A 20,144-nucleotide genomic window follows, 5' to 3' on the forward strand; every position below is an offset into this window, starting at 1 on the left:
TCCCACACTGCCCCAGCGTGAGGCTCGTCCACCAGCTGACTGTCACTGAGCCTCAGTCTCATGGTAGTGTAGAAGTAGAAGGTAGTGTTGTATTACACTTGCAAGTGAACACGGCGGTATGCTGTGCTGTCCCGATGGCCTTAAGGTTTCTCACTTCCCACACTGCCCCAGCGTGAGGCTCGTCCACCAGCTGACTGTCACTGAGCCTCAGTCTCATGGTAGTGTAGAAGTAGAAGGTAGTGTTGTATTACACTTGCAAGTGACCACGGCGGTATGCTGTGCTGTCCCGATGGCCTTAAGGTTTCTCACTTCCCACACTGCCCCAGCGTGAGGCTCGTCCACCAGCTGACTGTCACTGAGCCCCAGTCTCATGGTAGTGACGTAGAGGGTGTCTAACATCGGCCCGCCCCATGTCACAGACGTCACTCGTGTTACTGGTATCTTGATCATCCTTAATAATGCCCCTGTCTTCGGGTCCACGCGGATAATCTGTGAAATCCAAGAATAAGACCACATGGAATTAACTGTTCTAAGGTCAAATCTATATATATATATAATACGCTAAGCCGATTTTAAAACGTTTTTATTAGCTCACTTTCTTGTCCGGTACAAATTTTAAAATCAATGTTATACTAACTTCCCGACGAGCTAGAGACTTGAAACTTGAAACATAGCTCACAAATGGAAGACAATGTAATATTATATCATTTAATTTTCACATTTCCCTTGGGCTACGCCCCATGGGCTTGTTTTTATTAAATCGCTTTCTTGCAAATTTTGGTACTTCCCGATGAGCTAGAGACTTGAAATTTGAAACATAGCTCATAAATGGATGGCAATGCAATATTATATCATTTAATTTTCATATTTCCCTTGGACTACGCCCCATGGGCTTGTTTTTATTAGCTCGCTTTCCTACAAATTTTGATATCAATTTTAAACGAAGTTCCCGATGAGCTAGAGACTTGAAACTTGAAACATAGCTCTCAAATGGATGACAATGCAATATTATATCATTTCATTTTCATATTTCCCTTAGGCTACGCCCCTTTGGCTTCCAAATTTCCCATGTTTACATTTTAAAAGAATGTAAACATATAAATTAATTCAAGTCAGCTGTAAATACTTAAATTTGACAGTTAGAAGAGCAGAGGTTAAGAGGTACAGGTTCTGCTCCCGAGATATTCTACAAATATAAAACAATCATTTCAAAGTTAAGATAAAACATCTGATTACAGATAATAAGGTTTTGGGGTTTGGTTATGTATTAAGAGGCTATATAAAATAGATTTGACATATTTACACATTAAAGACTAAAAACTAGAAAATAATTTATAAATAAAAATACTTTTAAAAAATGCCACGTTTTTAAACGCACTAAAAAGTATAAAATAATTTATAAAATGTTGAGAGAATAAATACTTGTAAGATTTAAAACGAAAAACGTGGGGCGCATGCAATAGATCATAATAGTTCAATAGGTGAAGTTAATTGTAAATCAGCATGCGCCCCACGTTTTTCGTTTTAAATCTTACAAGTATTTATTCTCTCAACATTTTATAAATTATTTTATACTTTTTAGTGCGTTTAAAAACGTGGCATTTTTAAAAAGTATTTTTATTTATAAATTATTTGTAAACAGAACTCCTCCCTCATTTATGGACCGATTTTGATGATTAAAGTGTCAAAACAATTGCCCTGATCTGTAGTTTTGCAAAGTGTTTTTAGTTTTTTGATATCTTTATTAGTTTGGGCAGGACCTTCCATCAAAGTTGGATTCTCTCCCATAAGATTAACATGGGGGAATCTAAATATTTAATTGGAAACTTTGTCTCCATACTAATTTGAGAGAACGCCTGGGCGTAGAAACTTAGTAGAGGTGTCCAAAGAAAGGTCTTGGTCTGCAGATGAGTTATCAAAAGAAAAACGAAGTAAATTCGATTAGGTCTCTGTCCCAGAAGCCTTTAAAGATCCCTCCACAGATTTGTTTACATTTTGGTCATGTGGATAATACTTTATTAATAAAGTATTATTGGTCATGCGGTTTTACTTAATTAATAAAACCGCTGTTAATTTTAAAATTGTATTTTAAACAACACACATTTATTGGGAGTTACTAAATAGTCCAAAAGAAGTATTTGCAATGTTATTTTCTGATTTTAAACTGGATTTTCTTCTGGATCATGTCATGTGTTGCAATATAAAGTTCCATTACCCAATCAGTGGAAAATCCTTTTATCACAATAACTCTTACAAATTATTTCTTATTGAACTATCTTATATCTATTTTACGGGTTGGTGTCTGCCTTTTTCACACCTTTTCCCTATATTTTATCATATTATTCTAGACAGATCATCATAGGTTAATGAGATTATTGTCATACATGCTTTCAATCATTGGAAAAATCATCGATTGTGTAATACAATACAAAATAATACAAGTGCAGAAGGGCACGGTGCCCATTTGAGCCGTGTCCATATTTTGTTAAATTAGTAGTGGTTTACAGCAACTGGATAAAATATTTTACAATATTTATGTAGAAACATGTGCATGATTTAGAAAGTCATTAAGCTGGATAACTGCAATATACTTCAGACTTTTCAGAGAGGTTACTTTGATGTATTCATTCATCTTAGTGTAAACACAATATAGATATGTATACAAATAAGAACTTGAACTCTTAGGGAGCCTTTGAATTGTATTAGACTAACGAAAAGGGTTGTGCATGTTTACTAGCACTACTCAGCAACAAAAACAATGTAATTCATCTCTAAAAAATATATTCTTAAGTGCACTAAGCAGCAGCCTAAAAAATACTAAGTAGCTTCCTCATATAGTTACAAAATGCTCAAACTCGCATCGTCACATTTATGATTCGGCTTATATTTCTCCAACTTCATCTGCAGAAGAAGTTCAGTGTGCTATTATCGCGTATAATAACATCCAAACACAAAAACCTTGCCTAAAATGGTGGTACCTATCTTGACAAATTATTTGCAGTGACCTATATTACGGACCGTGGCTCACTGCGTTGGTAACATTATTGAAAGTATCACAATATTTTTGCTGTAAGAGTAAATACTATTTTAGCAGCTACTGTCACGACAGAAAGGTCATATTCTTTTTAAACTAGATCACATTATCGTTTATAAGATACGTTGATTAACAATGCATGTAAACGTCAATATTTACGTAACAGCCAATTTACAGTATGTTTTTCTCTTTGGAAATGGCACATTGCTATTTCATTTGCATTATTTGTTGCCAATGAAGCCAGACGACCATATAAACAAAGAGGCTCCTAACCGTCGATTTCGACGGGTTTTACCTAGTATACATTGTTTTAGTTCGGTTTCAACAATATAATTCGGCTTAAACCTTAGCATTATACTTACACCTAGTAAGATTTTGAGAACGTAGTGAATTATAGTTTTTATTTTTATACTTTTTTCAAATACAGAATACTTTCCGATACTGGATGGAGACGTTCTTATAACATATTCTTAAAATACTTGAAATGGAAACTGTATACACCAGTGAAACGAAATACTGTGTTAGTAGTATTAATTTTGATTTATTTGGATTAATATATTTACCAGGGGATCCGTCAGCAAATTGCGCCTTTTAAAGGTCGATTCACACACATCAGTCTGGCACGTCGCAGTCCAGTCGCTTCAGGCACGTCAAAGTTAACAAAAATACTCTTTAATGGATTTTCTATTGCGCTATCTACACTCATCCGTTGCAGTTCCGTCAGTCGCTCTGCTGGCGTCCGTCAGTCAGTTTCAGATTTCTTTCCAACGATACTTTTTGATTGTTCGGACGCCTGACGGAACTGTCTGAGGTTAGAAAATAGTGTTATTGTTATTTAAATGGTTCCGTTTGTATTTTGAGTACAGTTTGTAACAATCAAAAAGATGGACAATGATAATTTGATAGAATATAGGTTTATTGAGCGAAGCTCTTATACATCGACTTTTATGCATTTCGTAATACGCAAACTCCTCTAAGACGGCTGAATCAATCGTTTTCAAATTTTGCATGGTGATAAAGACCATATCGGTGAGTGCCAACATCTATACGGCGTTAAAAAAGTCTCTCAGGAATCCGCCCCACTGAGTTTCAATGTAATCCTTATGGAATCAGTATTAGACACATAAACAAAGACATATGATCAGCTGTTGACTTTTGAATGCAGTAGATAAATAATAGCTGATAGCATTATTCCACAGATATTAGAACATTAACGGTGGTATAGATCATAAATATAATCAAATGACGACACTAGCTTGAGGTCAGTGACGTAGGAAGTGGCGAAGGAAGTAGTAAAGGTGAGCAGTCTAGAGTGTGGAAACTGTTTAAGACGATTATATTTAGGTAGGTATGTGCATTCCTAAAATTCTATGGGAAGGGAGGAAAACGGGTCCGTGAGGTAGGAAGTGGTGAAGGAAGTAGTCAAGACGAGCTGCCTGGAGTGTGGGAACTGTTTATGACGATTAGATTAAGGTATCTGCATTCCTAAAATTCTATGGGAAGGGACGAAAACAGGTCCGCGACGTAGGAAGTGGTGAAGGTAGTAGTCAAGGTGAGCTGTCCGGAGTGTGGAGAAACTGTTTATGACGATTAGATTTAGGTATCTGCATTCCTAAAATTCTATTGGAAGGGAGGAAAACGGGTCCGCGACGTAGGAAGTGGTGAAGGAAGTAGTCAAGGCAAGCTGTCCGGAGAGTGGGAACTGTTTATGACAATTAGATTAAGGTATCTGCAATCCTAAAATGCTATTGGAAGGGAAGGAAACAGGTCCGCGACGTGGGAAGTGGTGAAGGAAGTAGTAAAGGCGAGCTGTTCGGGGTATGGGATCTGTTTATGACCATTAGATTAAGGTATTTGCAATCCTAAAATGCTATGGGAAGGGAGGAAAACAGGTCCGCGACGTGGGAAGTGGTGAAGGAAATAGTCAAGGCGAGCTGTCCGGAGTGTGGAAACTGTTTGTGACTATTAGATTAAGGTATCTACAATCCTAAAATGCTATGGGACGGGAGGAAAACAGGTCCGCGACGTGGGAAGTGGTGAAGGAAGTAGTCAAGGCGAGCTGTGCGGATTGTGGAAACTGTTTATGACCATTAGATTAAGGTATTTGCATTCTAATAATGCTAAGGGAAGGGAAGTAAAGAGGTCCGTGACGTAGGAAGTGATGAAGAAAGCAGTAAAGGCGAGTTTTTTGGAGTGTGGTAACTGTTTATGACGATTAGATTAAGGTATCCCCAATCCTAAAATGCTATGGGAAGGGAGGTAAACAGGTCCGTGACGTAGGAAGAGATTAAGGAAGTGGTAAAGGCGAGTTTTTCGGAGTGTGGGAACTGTTTATGACGATTAGATTATGTATCTTGGTATCTACAATCTTAAAATTCTATGGGAAGAGAGGGAAACATGTCTGCGACGTAAGAAGAGGTGAAGGAAGTAGTAAGGTGAGCAGTGTGGAGTTTGGGAACTGGAAACCGTTTGTAGTAGTTAGATTAATGTATCTGCAATGCTGAAATGCTATGATAAGGGATGGAAGCATGCCCACGACATAGAAAATGGTGAAAGAAGTAGTAAAGGCTAGCAGTGCGGAGTGTGGGCAATGTTTGTGGCAATTAGATTAACGTATCTAAATTCCTAAAATGCTATGGAAAGTGATGAAAACAGGTCCACGATGTAGGAAGTGGCTTAGGAATCAGGTATGAACATATGTTGAGAACCGTCTGTGGCAGTTAGATTAATGTATCTTCAATCATAAAATGCTATGAGAAGGGAAGGAAACATCCCCCACGACGTAGGAAGTAGTAAAGGCTGGCAGTGCAGAGTGAGGGAACCGTTTGGGCAGTTAGATAAATGTATCTAATACTTAAATGCTGTGAGAAGGGAAGGAAACATGTGTATGACGTAGGAAATGGTGAAGGAATTAGTAAGGCTTTCAGTGCAGAGTGTGGGAACTGTCTTTGGCAATTACATTAATGTATCTGTAATCCTAAAATGCTATGGTAAGAGACGGAAACAGGTCCACGACGTAGGGGGTGGTGAAGGAAGTAGTAAAGGTGGGCAGTGTTGAGTGTGGGAATGGATTAATGTGATGATGCAACGCATGCATCAATGACGACTGTTTTTCACTGCAGTATGACAAAAACAATATAATATGAACCATTGATGACTCCACTCAATTTTGTGGATGCTTCTGCGAACGCCACCTAGTAACTTTAAAATTTTGACTATAAATTACTGTGAATTTTAGAGACGGAAGACTGACTGAAACCAACTGACGGACAATTGACTAAGAAATTGCGGATGGAACTGTGCCTGGACTGTAACTGGACTGTAACGGAACTGTGACTGGACTGATGTGTGTGAATCGACCTTAAAAGCAAATATAAATATGAATGCCATTTTACAAATTATATAATCAAAATGATAATATAAGTTGGTATAATGAATATAGGGTTTGTAACATTTCATTTTGTACTAGCTGTAACCCGCGGGCTTTGCCCCGTTTAACTTCTTAATTTTCAAGATGATCTCGTTCGCATGGCTCAATCACGTCCTGACGTCCTGGTTGAAGTTCGTTCGCTACGCTCACTCACTTTTTGGTTGAAGTTCGTTTGCTACGCTCACTCACTTTTAGGTTAGAGCTCGTTCGCTGAGCTCACTTGCCTTCAGGTTAGCTCGTTCGCTACGCTAACTCGCCTCCAGGTTGAAGCTCGATCGCTACGCTCACTCACCTTTTGGTTGCAAATTAGCTGTTGTCATAAATGTAAAAGAAATAATAGTGCTCCACCGTGTTGGCAATCCTTGTAACTTCAATGCTATTGAACATCATAGAACAGAACCGACTTGTTTAATTGAAACAGCTGTTAAGATTCATTAATTCCATTTAAATATGAGTACTCATAAGGTTAACATGGGAAACTCCAGAGCCACTGGGGCGGAGCCCAGAGGTCGGAGGGTAAAATCCTTTCTTAGTGAGCGTCTACAGCCCAAAAGGAAGATGCCTGCCAAGTTTCAGGTTCCTATGTCTTATGGTTTCTGAGATTTCATGATGAATGAGTGAGTCAGTGGTATATGAGCTTTATATATATAGATTATCAGTACAATCTAAGTGTATCCATTTACCTGGGATCCTCCCCAACAAGCAATCCAAAGGTTGCCGTCAGCGTCTATAGTCATTCCATCAGGATTGCCTGTCACTGCACCGAGCGAGAACACGGTTCTTCGATGAGCTGGCAAGTAGAACACATAATTACAAAATAAAGGATATCTGTGGTGAAACCTTACATGTGCCTTTGTATTTTTAATTTCTCCCCTTATATATAGTATGGTATACGGAGAACGCATTGTTTTCCTACAAATCTTTGAGCTTGGTGTGGAAGTGGAACATGTCAATAAATAATGTCAATAACATTATTTTTATAACTTAAACACTAAAAAAATGAAAAGCCTGAGTTTGTACAAAGCAGTTAAAGATTTTTTTTATTTCTATAATCATTGACATAGTTTTAGAAAAAATAATCTATGACAAAGTTTTATATTAAATAAACCTACCACATAATTGTGTAAAATAATATATTTAACTTATTTGGATCAGTTGTCTGAAATTATGAAATATGCAATTTGGCAATTCTTCTTTTTAACATTGAAATGTCAAAGCTAATGTAAACCTTGTGAGTGTTCTCATTGCAGCCATGGAGTCCAATCAATATTACTTTTAAAATCCTCACCTCAGAACTTTAAAAGCCAAAGGGGCAAAGCCCACGGTCACGAATTGTAAACAGTCCTATTAATATTTTTGTTATGGTAGCTCTATTTTTGTTAAATTACAGACAGACACCATCATATCTTTATATGGCCGTATATATACATACTTTATATACAAATTTGAACGTGTGTTTGCCCTATAGGGACATAAAAATGAAAAAGTAGGCCTAAGTATATCGGTCCCGGGTCCAAGTCTTACCTAACCCGGTAGCTACTTCCTAAAAGTAAATAATTATAATTTAATGTCCAGAAAAAATAACCAAAAATATAAATAATAACAAAAATAATAAAAATGAAATTAATTAAAATAAAGTAGGCTAATGAAATAAAATTATAAAAATCAAAACTACATTAAACTTGTGAACTTGTGCGGCTCAATGCCCCGCAAAATAACATATGAATTTAGAAAACAAATTCATCGTATTATATATTGACTCGACGTCGAAAATTAAATACAGTAATAATGAAGCCTTGGAAGGGAAGCAGTCCAGCCATTTTCTAGCTGTATGTGTATTATATTTAGTAAATTAATAAGTGTTCAAGTTCAAGTATGTTATAGGCAGCGAGCAAGGTTATAGGGTAGTTATGTTTTAAAGATTTTTATAACACATTTAACAACACATTTTATCATATCAAACCAATAGGCCTATGTAGCATATTTTGAGGGTCATACAAATGCTGCTTGAAGAAAACACACTTATAAAAATAAACACTAATAAACAATATTTTTTATCACAAAAGCCCTTCCATGAATACTACGATTTTAGCCTTAAAGTTACCTTCAGGACGATTACCCTGGTCAGAGTTTTCCGTAACGAATATGCTTATCCTATTAAAAGATGTAGCCTTACTTAAAACAACATATAATATAGTTGCTCATGACTGAAATTGGTCTGGGTAAGAACAGCGCTGCAAATGCCAAAGGTAACAGAAATTACCATCTTTCCATTTTAAAGGGTAAGTATGTATTAATATTCCTCATCAATAAAACCACTGCCCCCTTTTATTAGTCTAATCTGTGCCTTGGCAATCCACTGACCTCTATATTTAAAAACTCAGTTGGATTTTCTAGATGGGTGTCTCCGCCTTCGTCTGTTTTCAAGGACCCACTCTTCTTTCCCTTGTTAAACTGACAATTAATTACCTGACTTATCAAGTTCATGTAGTAATTCATTAATACTGTTAGTTTATAAAGAAAATTTGATAAAAGTTACGTGGCTTGGTGCTTTCATAACTGCAAACTCAAAATACACCCACAAGTAAAAAATAATCTAGATATTGGTTAAAAAAAACTATGTTTGTGTAATGACATTATTCACATGAAGTAGATGATTTGTTTGATTTTTCGATCAGCTGTTTTAGTATCAAATGAATTAATAATGTCAAAGATTTGTGATTTAAATACATAAATTATTATAGTTAAGTTTTCTAAATCATGGTAACTTATTCTCCACTAAATTTTACTAACTACTCCCAGCATTAAAATAAAGTAGTATGATCCATTATGGGTAAACTTTAAGGTACACAATCCTTGATTGAAATGTAGTAGGTATACATTAAGAGTCATAATACACAACAATTATTATGTAGTAGACTTTGACTATTTTCAAGTAACAAACATATGTTTCTGTAAATAAAATTATCTCCCATGTTATCCTTATGGAGAAATTTGCAGCTTTAAAGGGCTCCAGGCCCTCAATCTCTCATTATTTCCCTAAAAAGAAAGTGTCCTGTACAACTTCACGTTACCCTCTTTCCAATGACACCAAAAACATGTCAATCGGTTCAGTAGTTTCGGAGGAGTAATTGTCACAAAAAACCTGCTTGCTTATTAAATAAGTACTAGAGGTCGTCCAGTGGTCAAAACTCGACCAAAAATATTTATTCAGACTTCTTTATTTTCATCCCACACTGTGAATACAACATGTGATTGGAATTTCTTCCATTTGTTTTGATTTTCTGTTTACATTTCGTTGTTATTTCGACACCAGCATGGCAATCCATAAGATCCATGTTAATTTTTTTTAAATTTTAAATTCATTTTTGTGCTTATTTTGAACCTATTTTAATTTATAAAGGGATTCTGCACATCTACAGGTAAATATCTTTCCAACAATATGCGTAGATTTTCCCTGCGATGCACAATAGCTGAGAAAAAAGGTTTTAAAGAAACATGCTTGCCTATATAGATAGATTAAATAAATAAACCTATGAAAAACAGTGTTTTTCAGAAATTTTAGAATTTGCTAACGCAAACATTTTTAAGTCTTTACGAAAATGTAATTTTTATACTAGGTGGCGTTCGCAGAGGCATCCACAAAATTGAGCGGAGTCATCAAAGGTTCATATTATATTGTTTTTGTAATACTGCAGTAAAAACAATCGTATGTAGCAGTAAAAGTAGCATTTTAACTCTTTAGGGAGTAAAAATCGTTTTTAGCCTCTACGGAGTAAAAATCAGCTGTTGACAACTCATTTGTTAATTTCTATTGTAAACGATTGCATGTATCGAAATATGTATCGATTCGTGTTTCGTAATAGTTTTAACCTACAGTCTACAGTCTCTTCCCAAAGCATTTTAGAATTGTAGATAAATTAATCCATTCCCACACTCAACACTGCTCACGTTTACTACTTCCTTCACCACCCCCTACGTCGTAGACCTGTTTCCCCTCTTCCCATAGCCTTTAAGGATTGCAGATACATTAATGTAATTGTCAAAGACAGTTCCCACACTCTGCACTGCAAGCTTTACTAATTCATTCGCCTTTTTTTTTTTGTTTTTTTTTTTTAAAGAGGTTGGCAGCCTCTTTTAACCTTGCATTTGCCCGTCCACATAGACTAAGCGCACGTGCGTGGATCGTTTACAGCAAAGCAAGGAGTGAGCCGGTGCAGTACAAAGGTGAACTGTACTGATAAAATGTTATCGGCAGTGACCAGGATCCGAACCCACGACACTACTGCCTTGGGCCCGAAGTCCGCGACGCTACCGACTGAGCCACCGACTCACTAATATATTGAAAACAACTAATTCACAACTTAGGCACTATTGTACGATAGGCATACGGCCTGATTGTTAATCGCTCCGTAACATTGGGTTCGGATCACCCACCTCACGTCGCAGCTACTACGCCTTCACTGCAGGCTGGGCGTCCCTCGTGGCCCCAATCGAGACTACAGCCGGTAGGAGATACCCTTAGCATTTCCAACGTCATAGACCTGTTTCCTTCCCTTCTCATAACATTTAAGTATTAGATACATTTATCTAACTTCCTTCACCTCTTCTTACGTCGCGGACCTGTTTCCCTCTCTTTCCATAGAATATTAAGATTGTAGATACCTTAATCTAATCGTCATAAACAGTTCCCACAACCCCGGACAGCTCGCCTTGACTACTTGCTTCACCACTTCCTACGTCACGGACCTGTTTCCCTCCCTTTCCGTAGCATTTTAGGATTGCAGATAACTTAATCTAATCGTCATAAACAGTTCCCAACTATGGACAGCTCGCCTTTACTACTTCCTTCACCACTTCCTACGTCACGGACCTGTTTCCCTCCCTTCCCTTAGCATTATTGGATTGCAAATTACTTAATCTAAACGTCATAAACAGATCCCACACTCCGGACAACTCGCCTCTACTACTTCCTTCACCACTTCCTACGTCACGGACCTGTTTCCCTCCCTTTCCATAGCATTTTAGGATTGCAGATACCTTAATCTAATCGTCTTAAACCGTTCCCACACTCCGACCAACTCGCCTTTACTACTTCCTTCATCACTTCCTACGTCAGGGACCTGTTTCCCTCCCTTTCCTTAGCATTATTGGATTGCAAATACCTTAATCTAATCGTCATAATCAGTTCCCACACTCCAGACAACTCGCCTCTACTACTTCCTTCACCACTTCCTACGTCACCAACCTGTTTCCCTCCCTTTCCATAGCATTTTAGGATTGCAGATACCTTAATCTAATCGTCATAAACAGTTCCCACAGTCCGGAGTGCTTGCCTATACTACTTCCTTCACCACTTCCTACGTCACGGACCTCTGTTTCCTTCCATTGCCATAGCATCATAGGATTGCAAATACCTTAATTTAATGGTCATATACAGATCCCATACACCGGACAACTCGCCTATACTACTTCCTTCACCACTTCCTACGTCACGGACCTGTTTCCCTCCATTGCCATAGCATCATAGGATTGCAAATACCTTAATTTAATGGTCATATACAGATCCTATACCCCGGACAACTCGCCTATACTACTTCCTTCACCACTTCCTACGTCACGGACCTGTTTTCCTCCCTTCCCATAGCATTTTAGATTTGTAGATACCTTATTCAATTGTCATAAACAGTTTCCACACTCCGGAGAGCTCGCCTTGACTACTTCCTTCACCACTTCCTACGTCGCGGACCTGTTTTCCTCCCTTCCCATTGCATTTTAGGATTGCAAATACCTTTATCTAATGGTCATAAACAGATCCCATACATCGAACAGCTCGACTTTACTACTTCCTTCACCACTTCCTACGTCACGGACCTGTTTCCTTCCCTTTTAATAGCATTTTAGGATTGCAGATACCTAAATCTAATCGTCATAAACAGTTTCCACACTCCAGACTGCTCACCTTTACTACTTCCTTCACCACTTCCTACGTCACGGACCTCAAGCTAGTGACGTCATTTGATTATATTTATGATCCATACCGTTTCTGTTCTAATATCTGTGGATTAATGCTATCAGCTATTTCTATATCTACTGCATTCAAAAGTCAACAGCTGATCATATGTTTTTGTTTATGTGTCAAATACTGCTTCCATAAGGATTACATTGAAACTTTGAGACCCAGTGGGGCGGATTCCTGAGAGATTTTTTTAACGCCATATAGATGTTGGCACTCACCGATATGGTCTTTATCACCATGCAAAATTTTAAAACGATTGATTCAGCCGTCTAGGAGGAGTTTGCGTATTACGAAATGCATAAGAGTCGACGTATAAGAGCTTCGCTCGCTTCGCTCGCTCCGCTCAATTAAATGAAATTGGTTGATTACCGGAAGTAACTACTTCATGTTTCATGTTTGCGGAACAGCATTAGATACGGTGAGGATTTTTTTGCTGATTACTCGAGTAGGCCTGGTCAACGAACCCTGATAACCAAAATACAGTGGAACTCAAATTGTCCGAATCAATTGGGGCCGAACCCAATTCGAATAAAAAAAAAATCGGTTAGTTGTTTTTTTTTTCGAAATTCACAGTCTTTAACCCAAATAGGTGAGTCATGCCGAGTTTTTACGATTGCGATTGCAGAACGCACCTGTGGCGATTTCGCGTACGGAAAATCTACGCTTTCGCCGGGATCGCGGATTACGATTGTGATTTTCCGTGACCGCGGGAGACGATAAATGGTGTCAACACGACCGTGGGATGTATTTATAATTTTGCCGCGATCGCGAAAAATGATGACGATGTGTCCGTGACCGCGGGAGACGATAAATGGTGTCAACACGACCGTGGGATGTATTTATAATTTTGCCGCGATCGCGAAAAATGATGACGATGTGTCCGTGACCGCGGGAGACGATAAATGGTGTCAACACGACCGTGGGATGTATTTATAATTTTGCCGCGATCGCGAAAAATGATGACGATGTGTCCGTGACCGCGGGAGACGATAAATGGTGTCAACACGACCGTGGGATGTATTTATAATTTTGCCGCGATCGCGAAAAATGATGACGATGTGTCCGTGACCGCGGGAGACGATAAATGGTGTCAACACGACCGTGGGATGTATTTATAATTTTGCCGCGATCTCGAAAAATGATGACGATGTGTCCGTGACCGTGGGAGACGATGATAGTGTTAACACGACCTGTCTTCTTTAATAACAATTCTTATTACTCTGGTTTTAAAATTTTTAATGATTTCTGTGAGCAATCCAGATTATCAGCAATCCGGATACAAATATCCTCAAAAGATAATATCCAAAGAGTTTGGATAATTGGAGTTATACTTACAGTAAATTTGAATCCAATAGACAAAGTGCTGCCATGCTATATACAAAGAACTCAATTTTCGGTAGTTTCAGCTTTAGTTAGCTATAATATAATAAAGCTCAGAGTCAGATCATAGCAAATGGTTGAATAATATCAGCAGGATATTACCTTTTCTATATCACTATATCATCACATGGACAAGTGTATATGGAGCTGCACGTCAGGAAAAGTCCTTTGGAGAGCTTAAACTATTTTTGTAAAACACTAATAAACAAGGCCGTCTCCCGAAAACTTATAAAATACTTGCATAAGCCTAAATATTGTTTAAAAAGAGCTTTTACTATCAGAGTGAGTGCTTCCGGAATATACTTAATTATGTAATAAGTCGAATCTTATAATTCAATTTAAAATTATTGTGAGAGTTATTTATTTTTATTTCACTCCGTTTTGAAATCAATCCTGCAATACTTAGAAATTACTCGATTTTGAACAACAAGTACACTAGTTTTAACTATTTTAAAATGTCTTCGTTAGTGCTAGTTAACATTCCTATTGAAATGGAGTTAAAAGCCCTGTATGTAGTTAACCCCTCTATTGATTAACCGAACAATTAATTTAAGTGAAACGGCCTCCCCCACTATACATGTTAAGATAGTTATCGTTTAAAACATTGACATATTCAGTGTTATATGTATATCATGTACTTAGTAGTGTATAATTTAGTGTTGTATATGTGGCAGCCCTGTCTTTGAGAATACACACTCTTCCGCCCTCAAGCTGTCTATTTATTGCAGAGCTTAAACACCTCTAGCATAATCTATTATAATCCAAATATTATATTCAGTGTGCTATACTTACAGAGTGTTCCGTTCTCCAGGTCATAGTCGAAGGCGTCCACTCTGCGTGTGGGTGTGTCTATGTAGTAGAGTATCTTGTTGTCCAGACTCCAGGTGAGGCCGTTGCTGATGGTCACAGGTCGTATCTCTACATCAGCTACACAAGGCTTGCTAGGGTCGTTGTCCAGGCGGTATAACGTGCCCCGGTCAGGCAGGACACTGCCCACTGGCTTCTCGAACCCTATCGTCCCTGTAGTCCGTCAATATGTTACTCTAAATTGGTGCAATGGAGTCAAACTTGATGATAGTCATGCATTTTTAATAACATACTGACTGTAAATTTCGAGGGTATACTGGTCTTTAACATGCAATCAACTTGACCAAGCTGTCATTGGGCAGAACCAGCTGATATTCGTAAGTAACAAAGCTAACAACCGCGAATACTAGAACAGAAAGTGGTATAGATCATGAACATAAACAAATTACGTAACTGGCCCGACCGAATCCTTTACTAATACCATTAACATATTATGGTTTTAGACAGTTCCATTTAAGCGATGTTAAATAATGATTACTTTTGGGCCAGTAACATGAATTGTTTATGTTTATGATCCATACCGCTTTCTGTTATAACATTCGTGCCAACATCTCATCTTTTCAACACTCGTCATTCACTTCATCCTTTTCAAAGTTGTAGGCATTTTCTTGGACTTGTCCCGGGCGTTTGATAGTGTTGAACACTGCAAATTAATTGAAGTCCTTAGCTATCTTGGCGCAAAATCTACCGAACTGGCATGGTTTCGCTCATACCTCTCACAGAGAACACAATTTGTAGAAATAGAATATTCAATACCCAGAATATAGACCATTCAAGATATTTGTACTGTACTGTAAGCGCACGACTTGTTTGCGCGTGGTCCCTCCACCGCCTCCGCGGCCAGGAGGAGCCCCCACCACAGCCCGGCGCTTGGCGATCTACTACTAGTCGCCCTAAAAATGTTGTCTATACTACTTCTACTCCTAGCGGACACACGGGGGAGTATCGGTGGCATCTTGAATGTGATTGCAAATGTAGTTTTAAATTACCCTACCATACAATTACAAAGTATTTGTTATGACCGCAGAGTAATAAAACAAAAGTTTTGTTTTATTACTCTGAGGTTATGACTTATGAATATTTTCCATTATCTCATAATTTTTTCGTCACGTTTAAAAAAAATAAATTAAATATTGTTAATTGTATCTGTCATATGCATCAAAAAAAGAAAACCATAATTAATTTAATTACACGTAATAAGTTACAATAATAAACAATTAATAGTAACAACGGAAGGAATCTTTAAGAAAAGGATATCAGTTACATTATGTTAAAATGGAGTTTCAAGGTCAGAGTCCGATATTGAATCCGTGTCCGAATCTTCACATTCACTGTCTTCTGAATCCACACCTCCAAGTTCAATAACAAAACGTTTCACAACTTCCTCCATTATGCTATCTTTAATCCAATATTCTTGTTCTATTTTAAGGGTGTGGCTGGTAAACCCCTCCCAATCTATTTTACTGATAGAAAAAATTGAATTTTTTTAGCTTCCTCCAATTTTGTCAGTGACAGATCACCCGTAATATTTTCCTCCTTGATTTTCCTTTTCATCTTGGCCCAAGCTAACTCAATCGGATTGAGGTCGCACATGTAAGGGGCAATCGAATCACGCTGTGACCACGCGATTTTAGCATTTCATCTATCCGATAAATTTTTTCAGGAGGCTTGTGCTGATTAATCAATTCCCACAACTCAAATTTTTTCATTTCCATCGAGCAAGGGATCTTATTTTTTGTCAGCCAGTCAATCATTTCTTTGCGTATTTGGATAGTGGCTTGTTTACTTGTAAGCAGTGGTAAGGGGCGTTGTCTAGCACAATAACACTTTTATTAGGGAGGGTTGGTATAAGTTTTTCATCGATCCACTTTTCAAAGTTTACCCCATTCATCTGGCCATGATAATCTCCAGTTACTTTACCGGCTCTAAATATTAGTGTTGCATCATGGCACAAAACCATCTTCTGAACCGGCACTAACCACAATTAATCTATTAGACGAGCTGGTGTTAGTGAGGACCCCGGGGACATCGTCACTGCTCCAGCATTTTCCAAATGTTAAGTTGTTATCAACCCATGTTTCGTCAAGATATATGATTTTACATTTTTCATGTCTACACTTTTGAATGTCTCGCAAGTAGCGAGCGCGCCAATTTACAATATCCAGCCGTTCTATCAACACTTTTCTAATTTTCCCACACCTTTTCCATTTAAACCCCATGTCTTTTAGCAGTTTTCGTAAATTGGAAACTCCCCAAGGAATATTAAATTTTTTCTGTAATTGCATATAACAGTTTTGGTGCTGTCGGCACTTTTTTTTGTATCGTATAAAAACATGAATAGTGTCTCTTATCATTCTTTTATCAAATTCATCGATGTGGAATTTCTTCTCCTCTGAGTAGGGTATTTTTTTACCTGGTGTTTCTAGGGTAGATCCTCCGGCCTCAACCCCTTCTTTCGAATACCTGTTAATCGCCGCCACTGACAATCGCTGCCAACTCAAATTTTGCTACAATCACTACTGTACCAGTCTCTACCTGTGGCCGTGAGTCACCACCCTCACCGCTACGTAACGGCATACCTTACTCCCCTCCCTTCACTAACCAAACCACCCTATTGGGAATGACCACTGAAGTAATACCTATATATATGTGTGCCACTATCAGTGGCTCATGATCTCCTAGCCCTGTTCGAGTGCCCCACGGAGTGCCCCAAGGCTCTATATTGGGCCCTACCCTGTTTATACTGTATATAAATGACTTACCTTGTAATATTAATGACTTATCTGTAAAAAGCTTTCTGTTTGCTGATGACTTGGCCTTGTGTGTACGGGGTAACTCTTTGAATGACGTTACAGATACATTGGATACAAAATCTGCTGTTATTAATGACTGGTGTAATGCAAACAAGTTATGTCTTAATGCTGATAAGACTCAAGACCTGACTATTAGTCTTAGCTGTAATGGTAATGATGTAAACACTCTGAAGTTTTTGGGTTTTCACTTGCAGTCAAACTTGAAGTGGTTTTCACATGTAGATTTTATAGCATCTAAAATTGTAAAATGCATATTTATGATAAGAGCACTTAGGTCCACTGTTTCAGTTGATGTCCTTATTTGTATATATTATGGCCACATTCATAGCTATTTGTCCTATGGTACCTCACTGTGGGCTAACAGTTTTTATGCTAACAGGTTGCTTTTTACTTTACAAAAGAAGGCGGTGAGGTTAATTTGTAGTGTGAATAGAACACATTGTAAGCACCTTTTCAGGGGTCTTAACATTCTCACATTTCCATCCTTGTATGTTTTGGCAAGTTTGTTGTTTGTAAAAGAAAACATTTCTCACTTTGAAAAGATATCTGATGTTCACAACTATTGTACTAGATCTAAAGATAATCTGTCTACACTAAGGCATAAGTATACAGCCACTCAAAATAGTTTTGAGTACCAAAGTGTTAAAATGTACAATTTCTTGCCTGCATCCATCAAAAACCTGTGTGTTTTAAAATTCAAACATGTTTTAAAAACTACTCTAACCCAGGCTTGCCTGTATAAACATGAAGAGTACTTTGGTTTAGAGTTTTAGATATTTTAGTTGCCAGAGCAATTTTGTTTGTTTTGTTTTTCTTTTGACGATTGTCATGAACTTTGTACATAGTTTTAACGACAATAAATCATTTCATTTCATTTCATTCATTTATAGTGCTATAATTCATTCTGTGTAAACGTTTCATAAACGGTTCTGTGTTTACGGTACTATAGTTTATACTACTGTTGTTCGAAACAGAGGTCGACGCTGATTGTTTAATTACACTAGCTGCGTGCCCGTTCTACGCACGGGGATCTTATCATAGTCAGTAACACCTTCTTATATTAAGCACAGCAGATGTTTTGCATACTTTCAGATATGCTGACAAAACTATTATATACTAGCAAAGTACCCGTCCTTCGTACGGGGTTGGCATAGAAGTATAAAATGCTTATTGCAGTTACGGGAGAGGACACGGTTTAAGGAAATTTGGTCTTTAAATTTATACGGTATCCTATAGTGTAGCACACATCTACCATAGCCCTAATGTTCTACAACTGCACCTAAACCATGGAAAAAGTAAGGTTCTCATTGTGTACCACAACTTTTTGTTGCTAGTTGGTTCAAATTAGCTGTTGTAATAAATGCAAAAAACATAATAGTGCTGCACCCTGTTGGTAAGCCTTACTTTTAATGCTATTTAATATCATAGAACCAACTTGCACAGTTGAAACGGCTGAAAGATTTCTTTTATTCCCTTAATATGAATACTTATAAGGCTAACATGAGAAAATCCAGAGCCAGAGCCACTGGGGCGGATTCTGAAAGTGTTTTTGAGGTCAGAATATGTCTATATATTAATCAGGAATGTCAGCTATCATCACACCAAATTTCAACCTTATCGGTTTAGTATTTACTTAAGTATGTATTTCTCACAAACATCCATCCATCCATCCATCAATCCATCCATACATCCATACATCCAAACTTTTTTACTTATAATATTAGTAAGTTAGGATAAGTAAACTGTTGTAATATTGCTTGTTTATGCATATATTTTTATCAAACTTGGCAAATTTCTTTCTTTCATACTAGGCCAATACTTAATATTTGCCTATAAATCACACTTTGTTACCCTCCCTGCAGGCAGCAAACCTAGGTAATCGTTAAACCTAATGTTATTGAATTAGATTTAATTGAAAATAAAGTCACACTAATGAAATTTTGCTTAGGCTGCAGGTTTGCTGCGGTGGGGGTACTATGGAATTTATATTTATGTAGAAAGAAGACATTTGTGGTCGTAGAGATTAACTCTAATTTATATAAGATACTAAATAATCCGGTTGGTCACAATTAGTAGCGCCGGTCGCTTGTTATTTGAACAGCTACTGCAAACCAGCGCTACTATTCGTATTTGCTAGCAGCTATACCCGTGCCTTGCAACGGGGTCAGTATGCAAAAGAGACAATGTTGGTTCTTTGAAAATGCCAAATGGTATCACTCCTACCATTTAATTCAGAAACAAAATATAACTGTATAACTTAACTCGATAGTAGTACGTTTTGGTTAACTAATACCGTTCATACTTATTTAGGCTACCTACGATACAAAACCAATGATAGATTTTAAGGTAATATAACGTGTTAAATGGTTTTCACTGTAAACAAAAAAACCATCACAACAGTTACAAACCGAAAAATAGGAAATAATAGGAAAATATAAATAAATATGGAAAATAGGGTAATTTTCTACAACAATATTTTAGTGAAATTATAATCAGGAAAATGGAAATTCACTCAGTCTATAGACTTGCTGCGGAAGGGGGATTCTGTTTACTCAGAAATAAATAAAAAAAATAAACCTCGTAAAACTCAGGATAATGGCC

General features: G+C 37.5%; 1 protein-coding gene across 1 annotated transcript in view; it reads right to left on the reverse strand.

Moving 5' to 3' along the window:
• Positions 1-213: 213 nt before the first annotated feature.
• The window catches only part of LOC128998268 (regucalcin-like), a 37,458-nt gene continuing 17,527 nt past the window's right edge, over positions 214-20,144 (reverse strand). Inside the window, exons 5-7 of the mRNA XM_054424328.1 lie at positions 14,656-14,883; positions 7,148-7,254; positions 214-489 (exon numbers count right to left, since the gene is read on the reverse strand). Of these exons, the coding sequence (XP_054280303.1) occupies positions 214-489; positions 7,148-7,254; positions 14,656-14,883 (611 nt within the window). The remainder of the gene's footprint in view (positions 490-7,147; positions 7,255-14,655; positions 14,884-20,144) is intronic.

This window comes from Macrosteles quadrilineatus, unplaced genomic scaffold (genome assembly GCF_028750875.1).
Source record: "Macrosteles quadrilineatus isolate MER2022 unplaced genomic scaffold, UCM_ALF_1.0 Scaffold_1__1_contigs__length_201487025, whole genome shotgun sequence".
NCBI lineage: Eukaryota > Metazoa > Arthropoda > Insecta > Hemiptera > Cicadellidae > Macrosteles > Macrosteles quadrilineatus.